Below are 14,691 nucleotides of genomic sequence, written 5' to 3'. Positions count from 1 at the left end.
ATAATCCTGGCTTCATGAGGATGGATATAATGTACTAATATGACCTTTGAAAAGCGTTCTGGAACTCTGGACTGTTTATGAAACTCTTCGGATCTCTTGGACTAACTGGCACGTTGCAAACTTCTACGTTCAGTCGAGATGGTTCCACTCTGCTAGTCTTATTCTTTCATCAGTAATGTCCAGTATTATAGTCGAATTTATTCTCTCCTCCTGTCACATTCCTTACGAGTATATATTTGTTACATATCTGAATGTTGTACTTTTCATTATGATTTATTTCCCTAAAACCGTTTACTGTTTTCAAGTAATTAGGCCTAGTTATTATACGGTGCAAGCTATACATGAGCTTTTTCTCTCTTCTATTCATGCTTAAATAAGTTCATTTCTTACAGTGGAAGTGGATTGTTAGGGAAGGTAAACCTTCCCTGGTTCATGCATACCATCGCTAAAATGATCGGTGAAAGCTTACCATAAAATGAATAAAACACATCCACTAGTGATGGTGTACCATCACAGGCCCCGGTTAGTGGATGTGTACAGTAACAGATTATTATTAATGATACGTGAATTGGTCGTGAATTTTTATCGGCTATGAATATGATTCAAACAATGGACTGATATATTTGTCTTCTAACATGACCCCGTATTAGCGTTCAACAATGATACCAGGTATCGGCATGAATATAATTGTCGTCATTTGTTACTGTTGTGTTATACAACAGTGCAGCTATGGTTGAATCATTGATGTTCTACGAATATCTTAGAGTGGAACGGAGAAACCCCAGTTATAACTCTGTCTTCATGGGCAAAGAGAAGTACGAGTCACTTACCAGCAAGGTTAAATCACTAAAATCTGGACGAAAGAGGGACGGTAACGACTACAAGTTTTTAAAGAGATATGAAGTTCTCGAGGTGAGTGGAATGAACAAAATTAATACAACCTGTTTCTGAAGAAGACAAGATTAAGTACTATGTTTATGATGAAGAACTGTATGATATTCTGCATGATGCTCATGCAACGACTAGCCACGGTGGACGCGACCGAATGATAAAATGCTTAAAGTCAAAGTAGCATAATATAACATACAGAGATGTCCAGATTTATCTTAGCTTATGTCGGCCTTGTTTACAAAAACAAAAAGGTCAGAAAAAATTAATAGTAGTGTAGCCTATGCTGTTCAGAGAGTTAAATTACAGATGTCAAACTGATCTCACTAACTCTCAATCGCAACCAGATGGAGACTAAATTCGTAATGGTTCATCAGGACCATCTTACTAAATTAGTTGTTATCAGGCCAGTGAAGTACAAAACAGCGGAGGAGGCGTGCGATATCATTATTGACAAATTTAGATTGTTGCAGTCAGACAATGGTCGAGAGTTCGTTAACAAAATAATGAGCAGCTTAGCTGAACTATGGCCCAATTTTAAGACCGTGCATGGCAAACCTAGACACAGCCAGAGCCAAGGCAGCACAGAGCGAGCAAATCAAGACATAGAAAATATGCAAACTATAGTATAAGTTCTTATGAGTTGTGACTTCACATTTGCGCGCTGCCTTTTGGCGGAGACTAAGTGAATGAATAAGCAACCAATCATAGGCAGCCAATCGCTCCGATAGAGTGCGTTACACTCTAGTTCTGGTTACCGACTTCGATCGAGGAGGAGAAGATGCAAGGTCGATCTTGGGTGTCGTCCTCGAGACAACGGCTGATGGCTTCTACCGAATCGGGGCGAGAGATGGTGTGCTGAGCCAGCTTTACGCAAGGTAATAAATTGACTGTTTTTGAATATTTCGGGAAGGGACGATACGATATGCGACTGCGACAACATTTTGTTTCAGATTCTAGTTCAGTACTTGCCCTCTTAAAATAATCTCGGAGGAAGAAGTTCCAGCAGAGGAAACTGTTGCCTGGAGGACTGTTGCGACGTCTCCATCGACGAGAAGCGGACAGGGATTCTTCAAATGCAACTTCCAGCACAAAAGTCAGACTCGCAGATACTTTTGCGAAAAGAAAAATGTGTTGTACAACTTTCAGTGCAGCAAATTAATATTTTTCTGTTCATATCTTATATTTCCATGCTATGTTTTCAAATTACAGCTCATAAAATGCAACATTCGAAATATGACTGTGTTTTGTTAATGCAGCACCATGGTTCACATTCCTTACCTCTTGGCAGCGAAGGTATACCATCACTAGCGATGGTGCACAATCCCTAGTGGCAAAACTGGTATCAATAATCCACTTTCACTAAAGGGGTCAGGGAAAGTGCAGTGATGGTGTATCTTCAATGGAACTCCACTTCCACTATAACATATACATAGTTTTTAATCTCTAAAAAGTACACTTTGTGACCCTTAATTTATACTGAAGATTCATAAACATTTTGTTGAAGGTTGTGAAGTTGACGGCGAGCAGTATTCCGAAGGAGACATGGTCCAAGGGGTAGCGAACTCATCCTGTGATAGCTGTTTCTGCATGAAGGGCAAGGTGCAGTGTGTTCCACTAACTTGTTCGATACCACTACAAAGCTGCAAGCCTATCATTCTTCCTGGGGACTGCTGCCCATCCAGCTTTGAATGTGGTAAGTTTGTATGTACGGCACAATGATTTTAATAATAGTACTGAGCGGAGTAGCCGCGCGTGGTAAAGCTACTACGACTATGAAGTCAAGATCTGCGTTCGGGAGACGAATGGGTTGGAAACACATCGTCAGCTGTCCTGAGAATGGTTTTCTTTGGTTTCCTATTTTCACTTCCAGGCAAATGCCGGGAGCGTTCCTATTCATAGGCCACAGCCGATTACTTTCACATCCTTACCAATTTTATTCTCTGGCATTAATTTCATCAGCTCCTCATTTGGGGTTTGGCGTCAGAAAGGGCGTTTGACCGTGAAATCATGCCATATAATTTCATCTCACTTCATCCCCGACCCAGTATCAGGAAACGAGACTAACGGGTAGTCATATAATAATAATAATAATAATAATAATAATAATAATAATAATAATAATAATAATAATAATAATAATAATAATAATAATAAAGCACTATCCCTGAAAAACTGCAACAATTGGCTGAAGGGAAATACACGAAGACCTACAAGAAACAATTAAAGAACAAAAATGTAGAAGCTTAGTAAGCAAACATAAACTTGCAGAGAAACCTAAAAGAAAACAGAGGATGGACAGAAGAATACAGAAAGGAAGTCAGTGAATAAATGAGAAGATATTGGGAAGAATAGAAGAAGCATTAATAAGTCCAAACGTTCTCCTTAGATAGGCATAACGAATCAATAATAATAATAATAATAATAATAATAATAATAATAATAATAATAATAATAATAATAACAACATTAAGCCACTTCGTCCGAATGAATTCAGAGAAGCTAAAAAATACCGTATTTATTCATTTCGATAACAATCCCAAAACACAAATCCGATGGTTAATCGCGATTAAACAGGATATGGTTCAGATGGTATCACAGGAAACAAAATATTAAATAGAGCCATTTTCAGGAAAGGGCTAAGGAGTTTGGAGGGTACTGGGAGAAAGAGGAGAAGCAAAGGAAATTGTATGAACGGAGGAGGAAACATAATGAAAGAATGAAGAAATACAGGAAAGACAGGAAGGAAAGTAGAAGAAGAAGAAAATCATGAAGTTCGTTCAAGTGGTTCACAGCTCGCCAAGATCGAAGAAAGAAGAATAGGATAAAGAATAAGAAGATGAAAAATACATATAATCAAGATTCCACAAAATGAAAACTACTTTTCAAATAACACAACGAAAAGTCTCTCTCGGAACTTCAAAATCCGATACTATACAACAGTAATCACACCATAAGCACTCTACGCAGACACACTCAATATCCAATACGAAACACTACAGGAGTAATTAGAACTTAAAGAACCTAAAATCATGAGAATAATACTGGGACCAAGAACCATATCATTCAGCAATTTCTTTGATCTTCTACACCTTCAGATAAAATATCACTGGCAAACCTCAAGAGTTTTGATTAGCTCTCCTTGAGCAGTCTTCTCTTTCCACGTTCATCTTTGATTTCCTTTACTGCTTCTTAGCTTCTTCGATATAAATATTGAAAAGGAGCAGAGACAAACTGCAACCCTACCTCACTCTTTTCTGGATAGCAGGTTCTTTTTCATAGGTGGTGGTGGTGATTATTGCTTTAAGAGCAACTGGGCAACCATCTTCTACGTAACGCTAATCAGAGAGAAGCATGGAGGGGATATGACACTTCGAAAAATGAAGATAACGGTCAAAGAAAGACAAAGGCTACGAACGGCGTGAAAATGAAAGACTTCCTAGACCTCGAATGTTCTGATAGCGTCGGGGTCGGAAAATACCAAGAGTTAACCAAGGGAAGTCGGATAGTATAGATGAAAGTGAGGAGCCTAGCACGAGTAAGTGAAAGTAATGCCAGGACGCAGGTGAGGGCCCCGTGGTCGCCAACCCACGCTCCCAAGTTGAGAGATCCTGGGGTCTCTTATAGTCGCCTCATACGACAGGCAGGGGATACCGTGCGTGTTGTTCTAGGCCTACCGCCCCCACCCACAGGGTGATCTTTTTCATAGCACTAGACTGCGTGCCAAAATCCTGGATTGAATTCCTAACCTCTTCGCCGTATTCATATGACGTTCTTGATGGTGATTCGTCCGTCGGATGGGGACGCTAAGAGTTCAATGGAGCCCTTGGTGCTATCATATATCACGTCATTTATTTCACCTTCGTAACTCCTCTGATGAGAAGACAGGAAGGGTTGGGGTGTAAAAGCTCGCTATGAAGATTCATCACACTTCATACTGGACCCCGTAGACAAACAGGACAAGGGTTGGATATCATATACTTATAGGGAACTACTGGTATCAGCTTGTATTATGACCTTAAAAGATAACTCTACGCTAGTTTGTTATTTGATAATGACATAATCTCAAAACAAAAAGCTTCCATTTTCTTATGAGAATTTTCCTTTATTCATTTTGTTGTTTATATAAATATGAAAAATTTAAGGTTTTCCTTGTATTACAGTTATATAATTTATTTACTGTATATTTCTCACCTTAGATTAATTATTGTAACTATTATATATAAGAGATTGACACTATGCTGTTTCTGATTTAAATAAATAAATTTTGTGCAATATACATATCATACTACGAATGTATTACTTGAAATGGTACACTATCAACATTGCATGCTTTCAAAGACAGAAAGCAAATGGATTAAGATGTGCAGATCTTAGAGGCCACTCGATGGGATTAAAATTCCAGTTGAAGCAGAATATATTAAAAGTTATTTCCATGGCTGGATTTTCTCAGGGACATCGACTCATGTGGGAGATGGGGGTGGGTGCGGGTTATACTTACAAAATTATGATAGAACATAATGAAGGTGCTTGTGCGTGTGTGGTGCACGCATGCATGAGTGTCATTATAAGGACATTGATACTAGTGAATTATGCTGATATTCAGATTAAAGTACCGATACACTGTTAACATACAGAACAAGAACAATATGATCAACGTCAACAGTTTACAGCGAATGGTATGCTCAGATTACAATCTAAAATCCAACTTTCGAGGTTTTTTAGAAAATAGATTCAAGAGATCTGTTGGTTTCTACAATTATGCCCCTGTGAATGTTGAAAAGAGCCAAGCCATCGATTAGATTTCCACTTTTTATTGTCAGTTCTGTTTATTTTCTTTTGTGAAAATTACATGGGTGCATTCGAAACCCCCTGGTCTTACACCATCATCACTTTTCCAGAACTAACTGAAACATGTTTTTGCTTTATGACCTCTGAACTACCCGTAACTTCTTCGGAACTTCTCTTTTGGATGAAATGATTCAGTGTGGGTTTATATCATTCCACTTATGCTGATTTACATGACCGACTTCTGTACAGACAGAAATTAATGGTTTGCATTTTCATACAATTAATTTAGTGCACATTTGCAACATCTGTGTTATCTGGGTTATCATCAGCACATTTTATGCACTATGTCTGCAGATTTTATTTGCTTTTGGTACTACATCTGTAACCTTCCTTTCAGCATTCATTCACGTCGTATAGGCCAACCTTGGACCACGTCAATTCAACTGGCTACTTCTGGCTTTAATGTCTGCCCAGTATTTCCACATGCGTTCTCGGTGTCGTTCTTTCCTCTCCTGTATCCATGCCTTCCCTGTTTTTAATTTTGGCTTGTCTCGGATACCCTGCAACGCTTGAAGTTTCTTCTTAAGTGGTACACGCTCCTGGATGTCATTACGTGTGATTCTCATTTCTTCAAGGTCTCTATCCATCTCAATGGGTTTTTTTTCTGCTAAAAGAAGGTAACGATGTGGTTGGTCAGTCTTGTTTCGTGCATTCGTGTCACATGCCCATCACAGATCATTCTTCTTTCCCGGATTGTAGCGGTAATCTTCTCTACGTGGATGTATCGTTCGTCGTTATGCCGTCTTCTGTACTCCCCATTGTCTTTGACGGGACCCAAGATCTTTCTCAAAATTTTCCTTTCCTTGGCCTCCAGTTTCTCGGTCAGGCCTTTTTTGTTCATTGCAAGACATTCTGAAGCGCATAAGACCTATGGACGAATGACACTGCAGTTTTGATTTGAAAGATATGGATCTTATGTTGTAGACGACGTTTGTTAAATAGTACGCCATTTCCAGTTTGTTCATCCGTAATGTAAAGGCTTCTTTCTCTGACGCAAGTTTGGTGTTATCAGTTCACCCAGATACTCGAACTTATCTACTCGAATAATTTTGTCTTGTCCCACTGTGCCCGAGTGCCAGCTTGATATTAGTTAAAAAATTTGTTTTCTCAAAAGAGATCTCGAGGCCCGTCTTCACTACTTGTATTTTAAGCTGAAAAACCTGTTCCATGGATGTATTTAAGGAATCTGAAAAATTGCAAGATCATCTGAAAAGGCTAGGCAATCAACATCAAAATGTTGGCTTTTGCACCCTAGCCTGACTCCGATTTGAACTCCTTGATTATTCAGTTCTTTGCGCCACTCCCGGATGACCTTTTCAAGGACACAGTTTAAGAGTAGAGGTGATAATCCATATCCTTGCCTAACTCCTGTCGATTTTAAAGGCGTCTGAAATCTCTCCCCTGAACATCACCTTTGGAGTTGTGTTGGTCAATGTTTGTTGGATGATTGTTCTGGTGTTGTTGTCTAGGCCAAATTCCCTCATGATTCCGATCAGGGTGGTATGATCTATCGAGTCATATGCCTTCTTGAAATCTATGAATGTCACCACAAATTCTTTATTTCTGAGCTTCAAATATGAAAGGATGGATTTGAGGTTCAAGATTCGTTCGCTACAAGAACGCCCTTTCCCGAAACCTCCCTGATATTCACCGATTTGTGGGTCTAATTGTTCTTCTGCCTTCGTTTGAAGGCTTTTGAGAGAATCTTGTATGGTATCAGTAGGAGAGAGATACCACGGTAGTTCATCACGTCTGTTTTATCGCCTTTCTTATGAAGGGGGTGAATGAAAGCTGAAGTCCAGCCATTCGGAAGCATCACTGTTTCCCAAATCTTACAGATAATTTCCGTTCGTTTATCCACACTTTTGTCATCTGCATACTTCCAAAGTTCAGCAATTATAGAATCCTCATCTGGTACCTTGGTATACTTAAGTACAGTAACTGAATAATTGTTTGAGTTCTTCTTTCATTGGTGATGATGAATTGGGATGAATCTGCACGTCTTCAAAAGGAAATGTGGAATTTGGAGCTTCACAGTTCAAGCGGGATGCAAAATCATTCCTTTCAGCAGCTTTCTGAAGGTGAGATAGCGGCCCCGGTCTAGAAAGCCAAGAATAATGGCTGAGAGGATTGGTTTTGCTGACCACATGACACCTCATATCTGCAGGCCTTTGGGCTGAGCAGCGGTCGCTTGATAGGCCAAGGCCCTTGAAGGGCTGTAGTGCCATGGTGTTAGGTTAGGTTAGATATAATTATATATGCTTTTTCTTTAGTAATTTAATTTTTAAAGCCAGAAACACTTCGCTTGTGCCATTGTCACCAAATGTTCATGGAAATCCAATGCTCAGTTGATCCATAACATTTTCAGTTTTGCAGAATTTCTCAATGAGCATAATAATTTTCCTGCATGAAGTCCATAGATGTGAAACAGTTTTCCAATCCAGTCATGAAAATAATTTCAATATTATGTTCTTACATCATAGTATTTTCAAAAGACATCAATTCACCTACTGTGAATAACCATAAGCATTCCTGAATACCATTCAAAAATATACCACATCTAGAGAAACATCACAAAAACCAGTAGGTATTAGTGGTCACTTCCACTAGTAAGGTATCCCTGTATTAAATCCAATATATAATGGATTGCTTAAATTTTAAGAAACCTAAGAGTAGGCTACTGAATATCAGAACAGGAAATAAAAATTGGAACAGGTGGATTATTTCAAGCATTTAGGATGTGTGTTCTCCCAGGATGGTAGTATAGTAAGTGAAATCAAATCAAGGTGAAGCAAAGCTAAGGCAGTGAGTGCATAGTTGCGATCAACGGTATTCTGTAAGAAAGAAGTCAGCTCTTAGACAAAACTCTTTACATCAGTCTGTTACCAGGCTGACTTTGCTGTACAAAAGTGACAGCTGGGTAGAAACAGGATATTTTATTAACAAGTTGCAACTAACAGGTGGGAACAATGGCAGGAGATTACTTGGAATGAGTAGATAAAGGCTAAGGAATGAACTCTACAGATGAAGCTGTGTGAATCAACCAGTGGAGGGGTCATGAGAGGTGAATGGAGAATAGGTTACCTAGGCAAATAATGGACTCAGCTATGGAGTGTAAGAAGTACAGAGGGAAACCAAGGCAATGATTGTCAGACTCAATTTTTAACAATTTGATGATAAATGCACAGAACTAAACGAGATGACAGAGCTAGTTACAAATAGAGGATTGTGGACGTACTCAGCTGATTTGCAGAAGCTTGCAGACTGGAGGTTGGAAGGTATAACAATGCATATAAATTACACCACACCCTTCAAAATGTAATAAAATTATTACAATAAAGTTACAACAACATTTTTTAAGATTAACACTTTATCAAGTTTTCATTTTATTGAAATGTCACATTATCTCAGTATTAATAACTACCATTAAATATTCTAGGTGCACCTGACAAAAGACTGACTTCCAAGCACAATACTTCAGCGCAAGCAAAGAAAAATACTACTATACTAGAAAACACTGCCTCACTGTCAATAACTTATGACATGGTAAGATAGAATGTAAACCAGATCATTTTAATGAATATGACAATTGAACTTTTCTACAAATCTCATTACTTTATACTTCATGTGTTTTTGATTTTCAGGAACCCAATAATTCTGAAAGAATAGATGGTATTCTTGTTCGTTCAAAACCTCGCTTGCCATCCATGGATGACGATAGTGGACTACTTGGAAACACACTACCAAGCGAAAGTCGTAGCAATAGAGAAATGCCTGCAAAAATGAACAACACTATCCTCAAGACACCCAAAAAGAACAATACAAGTAATATTACTACAATGCTAAATACAGATAACCAAACAGATATCTTGAGCACAACATATATGACAACAACCACTGAAATTACAACTGAAATATCAACCATAACAACAACAGATCCTACAACAATTCATTCAACAGAACCCACAACAATGATCACAGCTGACACAACCTTAGTTAATGGGACAGATGAACTGGAGCAAACAACAACTGAGAGTATAGTATTAAACAAAACTGAAACTGAGGAAGAAATTTCAACTAATGCAATTATGCTGGACAAGGTAAGAAATGAAACTAACTCCTCAATAATACAGAATCAAACAACTGCAACCAGCCAAATCACATATGACCCTAACATGCAAAACCAAACATTAACAACTGAAAGAACTCCTATACAAGACACAGACACACAAAATATAACATCTACCAAAGTGATTGAGGCAGATATACTGGAAAGGACTTCTGTAACTGATCTCCCACTCCAGATCAAAGAAGAAGCTGATATTATAACAGAAGCAGCAGAGGAACCAATAACAATGCAAACGGAGACAACATTCATGACACTGATGCCTACGACTGTGATTATGCCGGAGGAACTAGATGTTGTCAATGTAACACTGCATAAGAATGTCAATATTGCTGATGCCGATAACAACAGTGCTGCTGTAAATGAGAGCCTTCTCCCTGTAAGAGCTATTCCTCCAGAGTTAGAAGCAATTCTCAACATAACACACAACAAGGATGAAGATTATGAATATGATTACAATGAGCCTTCACTGCCACCATCTCTACCAGGAGTAAGGTATGTTACAGTTTGCATTTATAATAAAAATGAATCTTTCAAAAATGATAACATTTCTACTCCTTCTATTTTAACTTCTAGATGATTGTCTCAAGTCTGAGGCAGAATTCATTATTATTACATTTATATGATTATGATTACTCTTAATATTTCATATAACTTGACAGTTTTAATGGCATTTATAAATTTCATCCTGTAGCAGCATCTTTTTGATCAGCAGAAAATCTATCTGTTTGGAATAAATATTGGCACTTCCTTATGTCAGTGTATTTTCTCAAAAGCAGACTGTGTCTGAAGGAAAGTGCTAGTATGAAGAAGAAGTAGTCTATTTCCTCAAGCCTTTAATCAGATACCTTTATATACCTGGATAAGGGACCTTCTTGTGACAGAATAAAGGTTGTCAAGCCTATCTGTGGTGATAATTCCAATGTTTTGCCCCTGTACGCAGTCGAATCACATTATTATGACCACCTGCTTGTATCCAGAGTAAACACCTTCACAGTATGGACAGCAGCTAGATGTGCTGGCAGTGATTCCATCAGGTGCTGATAGGTCTCCTCGGGTATCTGCAGAGCATCCCACAACTGTAGAAGGATGCGTGATGGAGAAGACAGAGGTGAACACGACAACTGAGGTAGTCCCACACATGTTCAATTTGACTGAGATCAAAATTGTTTGGAGGCCAGGGAAGAACTTTCAAGTCTTAATTGTACTCTTCTAGGCAAGTACGGACATCTAGCTGTTTGACAAGGCACGTTATCGTGATGGAAGATCCCATCTTCCCGAGGAAAGACAACCATCATGAATGTGTGTGTGTGATTGCCGAGGATGGATTCATAACCAAATCAATCAAGAGTGTTTCCACATGGATGACTGGACCTAGAGAATACCATGAGAACAGTCCTTAAACCATAATACTGCTCTCATCATCTGTGTTTGTCCAGCAATAGTTGCAGGGTGCTTGTTTTCCAAAGATTCTCGTTGGACATGACAACGTCCACCCATTCTATGCAGCTGAAAAATTGTCTCATCAGAGAAGGCTATCCATTACCAATCAGCAGCAATCCAGTTGCCATACTGTCCATCAAATTCCAGCTGTTTTTGTTGGTGCACCTGTTAGCATGGGTGCAGTCACCCTCAGTCTACCCAGAGCCCCAATTGCAGAAAGGTTTGCTGAACTGTTGCGGTATAAATATGTCTGGATGCCAGTTTCATTTGGTTGACAGTCTTAGTCAATGTTCACCTTGGATATCAATGGCAAATGGAGCTCCACAGTTTCCATAATGGTTATTCACAATAGTGCCATTGTCCACTCACAATACACCTTTACCACAGATGTATGTGAACATTTCACAAACTTGCTGTTTTTGAAATGGCCTCTCTTGGCCCGAAAGCCAATGATCATCCCTTTTTGCCATCTGATTAAATCGCTTCCCTTGCCATGACAGCAGGAAGTGCAATGAGTATAAAACGTCTGTTGGTCACATTATATACACTGTTGGCTATAATCCTGGAAACTTTGTAAGAAAATTGCTAACCTTCATTTTTCAAGCACTGAAGTTATTTTCACACATACGGAATTGCTCAAAAGACATTCAAATATCAAATAATTGTTGATGATGATGCTTGTTGTTTTAAGGGGCCTAACATCTAGGTCATTGGCCCCTGAATATCAAATAATTCAATCTACATCAAAATAAATTCAACTTACAAAACACTCTTTAAACCTAATAACTGTGACAGTACACAAATTTCTTTTCATTTGTAATTTAACATCACACTAACACATCGAATGTTTTCAGCAATGCAAGACTGGGAAAGGGCTAGGATTGGGAAGGTAGCAGATGTGGCCTTAATTAAGATACAGCTCCAGCGTTTACCTGGTGTGAAAATCAGAAACCACATGTAATACATATTTACCAAGTCTCCATGTGATTTATTTCATATTCACTTCGTAGCAAGGAAACGTCAGAACTTCATTTGATTACAAGTGTTCATTAAATGAAAGAGCAAGTAGTGATGTCTGAGTCAGGGGATGATAAAATACGACAGCATAAATTTTCTCTTTTCCTATAGTAATTATCTGCAAATACCATAGACTTCAGGACAAATTATCTACATTACAGATCAAAATTCTCTTCTTGCTAGGTAATGGGGTTTTAAATGTTCACCTGCTAATAAATAAACATGTTGCAATAGTACAGTGCAAATGCAGGAAGTTTCCACAAAAGGCCACCAGTGTATCCGCTTTACCAGCCCACGTCACGGGGCATACATCATGGGCTACACGCTGTAGATGGCACTTCTAGCAAGTGGTCATAATAATGTGATTCAACTGTGTAAATCATCAATCTCCACCACTTTTCTTTAAAGAAGACATTTTAATTTTTTTAAATAATTCACTACGAAACTATCATTCTTATTAAATTAATTATATTAAATCGTGTTAAAAACAAATGAACATGACTAAGAACACACAATGAAAGGTCAGCACCAGAAGAAGCAATAAAAAAAGAAGTCGAGGACTAACACGTAAACACAATAGGGCAAGTACATCTTCATACTGTTGGATCTCTCCTTATCAATGCCAGTTCTTCTACATACATTCTTTTCTGAGTCTCCAACGAGCTTGTTACTGCTTCATAGCTTTATCAGGAGGGTGGACTTCAACACTCACTGAAAGGCCATCTTGACAGTCTTGATGTGGGCAGGCAGGGTGGGATAACAAGAAAGCCAGATAAATATAGGAATAGAAAAGAAACAAAAAGATGAGGATGAATACAGGTGGTAACGGACTAGTAACACAGGACCAACACACAAGGAAAAAATGGGACAATTTAGTAATGGAAAGGAACGACTTTTTACCATTTGCTCTATGTAGCACCGACACAGATAGGTCTTATGACGACGATGAGATAGGAAAGCGCTAGGAGTAGGAAGGAAGTAGCCATGACTTCAGTAAAGATACAACTGAGCGAGTGGCTGAGCGGTTAGGGTCGCACGCCTGTGAGCTTGCAGTCGGGAGTTAGTGGGTTCGAGCCCCACTGTCGGCAGCCCTGAAGATGGTTTTCTGTGGTTTCCAATTTCCACACCAGGCAAATGCTGGGGTTGTACCTTAAATAATAAGGCCACAGCCGCTTCCTTCCAACTCCTAGCCCTTCCCTCTCCCATCGTTGCCATAAGACCTGTCTTGAGTCGGTGCGACGTAAAACAAATTGCAAAAAATATAAAATTAAGATACTCAACCTCGCACATTTTCCTTTCTACTTTTAATACAAGAAGCTACAACCACGTCTACCAGCTAATTATAAAAATAGCTATGTTTCTGATGGGTACTTGTCCTCACTCCTAACTGCTTCAAGAAGTTTGTCGTATTATCTTTTCATATAAAATTAACAACTTACTACCACTAAAAGTGACTTTTATCCTAAATATTAATCTATTATAAGCTCCTTACGCCATCTGCAGAATAAGGCACTATATTCACCAAATTTTATTTCAGTGCAGCAATTTACGTATTCTTTTTGAACTTTTAACTAGCCACTTGTTACCACATTTTAAAAAACGAGACATTCATAAAGATCTACAATAAGGATTGATTATAAGACTTTGTCATAAGAGTACTTATAACTACTATATTCTACTTGCTAGTCATTTTATACACATTTGTACCTAAAACAGTAGCCTCTTTTTTAAGTATAAGAACAAACAGGATCCTGATCTATCTTTCTTTCAGGTATGAGATTTTTAGGCTGATGATGCCCTCATTATGGTGAAACATGTCCCTATATCTAATATGTTAAGAACTATTTCTTAAATTTAAATAAAAAGCTCTTATGTATTGAACAGGTGGAGTTTATAATCTAGTATTGACTTTAAGTACATTTCAATACGGACCATAACATGAGATTTGTAACATGTAACATACCACTTACTCAAACAGCTTGTCTCCTTTCTCCCAAGTCTTCCCAGCCCAACTTTGCAACATTTTTGTAATACTACTCTTTTGTCTGAAATCATCCAGAACAGATCGAGCTGCTTTCCTTTGGATTTTTTTTTTCCATTTCTTGAATCAAGTAATCCTGGTGAGGGCCCAGACACTAGAACCATACTTTAGTTGGGGTCTTACCAAAGACTTATATGCCCTGTCTTTTACATCCTTACTACAACCCTGAAATACCCTCATAACCATGTGCAGAGATCTGTATCCTTTATTTACAATCCCATTTATGTGATTACCCCAATGAAGATTTTTCCTTATATTAACGCCTAGGTACTTATAATGGACGCTAAAAGGAACTTTCACCCCATCAATGCAGTAATTAAAACGG

General features: G+C 38.4%; 1 protein-coding gene across 1 annotated transcript in view; it reads left to right on the top strand.

Moving 5' to 3' along the window:
• LOC136879364 (mucin-3A) overlaps nt 1–14,691 on the top strand; it is a 187,018-nt gene that overhangs the window by 133,336 nt on the left and 38,991 nt on the right. Inside the window, exons 7-9 of the mRNA XM_068229094.1 lie at nt 2,396–2,584; nt 9,179–9,285; nt 9,384–10,360. Coding sequence (XP_068085195.1) covers nt 2,396–2,584; nt 9,179–9,285; nt 9,384–10,360 — 1,273 coding nt within the window. The remainder of the gene's footprint in view (nt 1–2,395; nt 2,585–9,178; nt 9,286–9,383; nt 10,361–14,691) is intronic.

This window comes from Anabrus simplex, chromosome 8, assembly GCF_040414725.1.
Source record: "Anabrus simplex isolate iqAnaSimp1 chromosome 8, ASM4041472v1, whole genome shotgun sequence".
In the NCBI taxonomy this organism is placed as follows: Eukaryota; Metazoa; Arthropoda; class Insecta; order Orthoptera; family Tettigoniidae; genus Anabrus; species Anabrus simplex.
The sequence above is the reverse complement of the archived record's forward strand: the minus strand, read 5'-3'. Positions and strand labels throughout refer to the sequence as shown.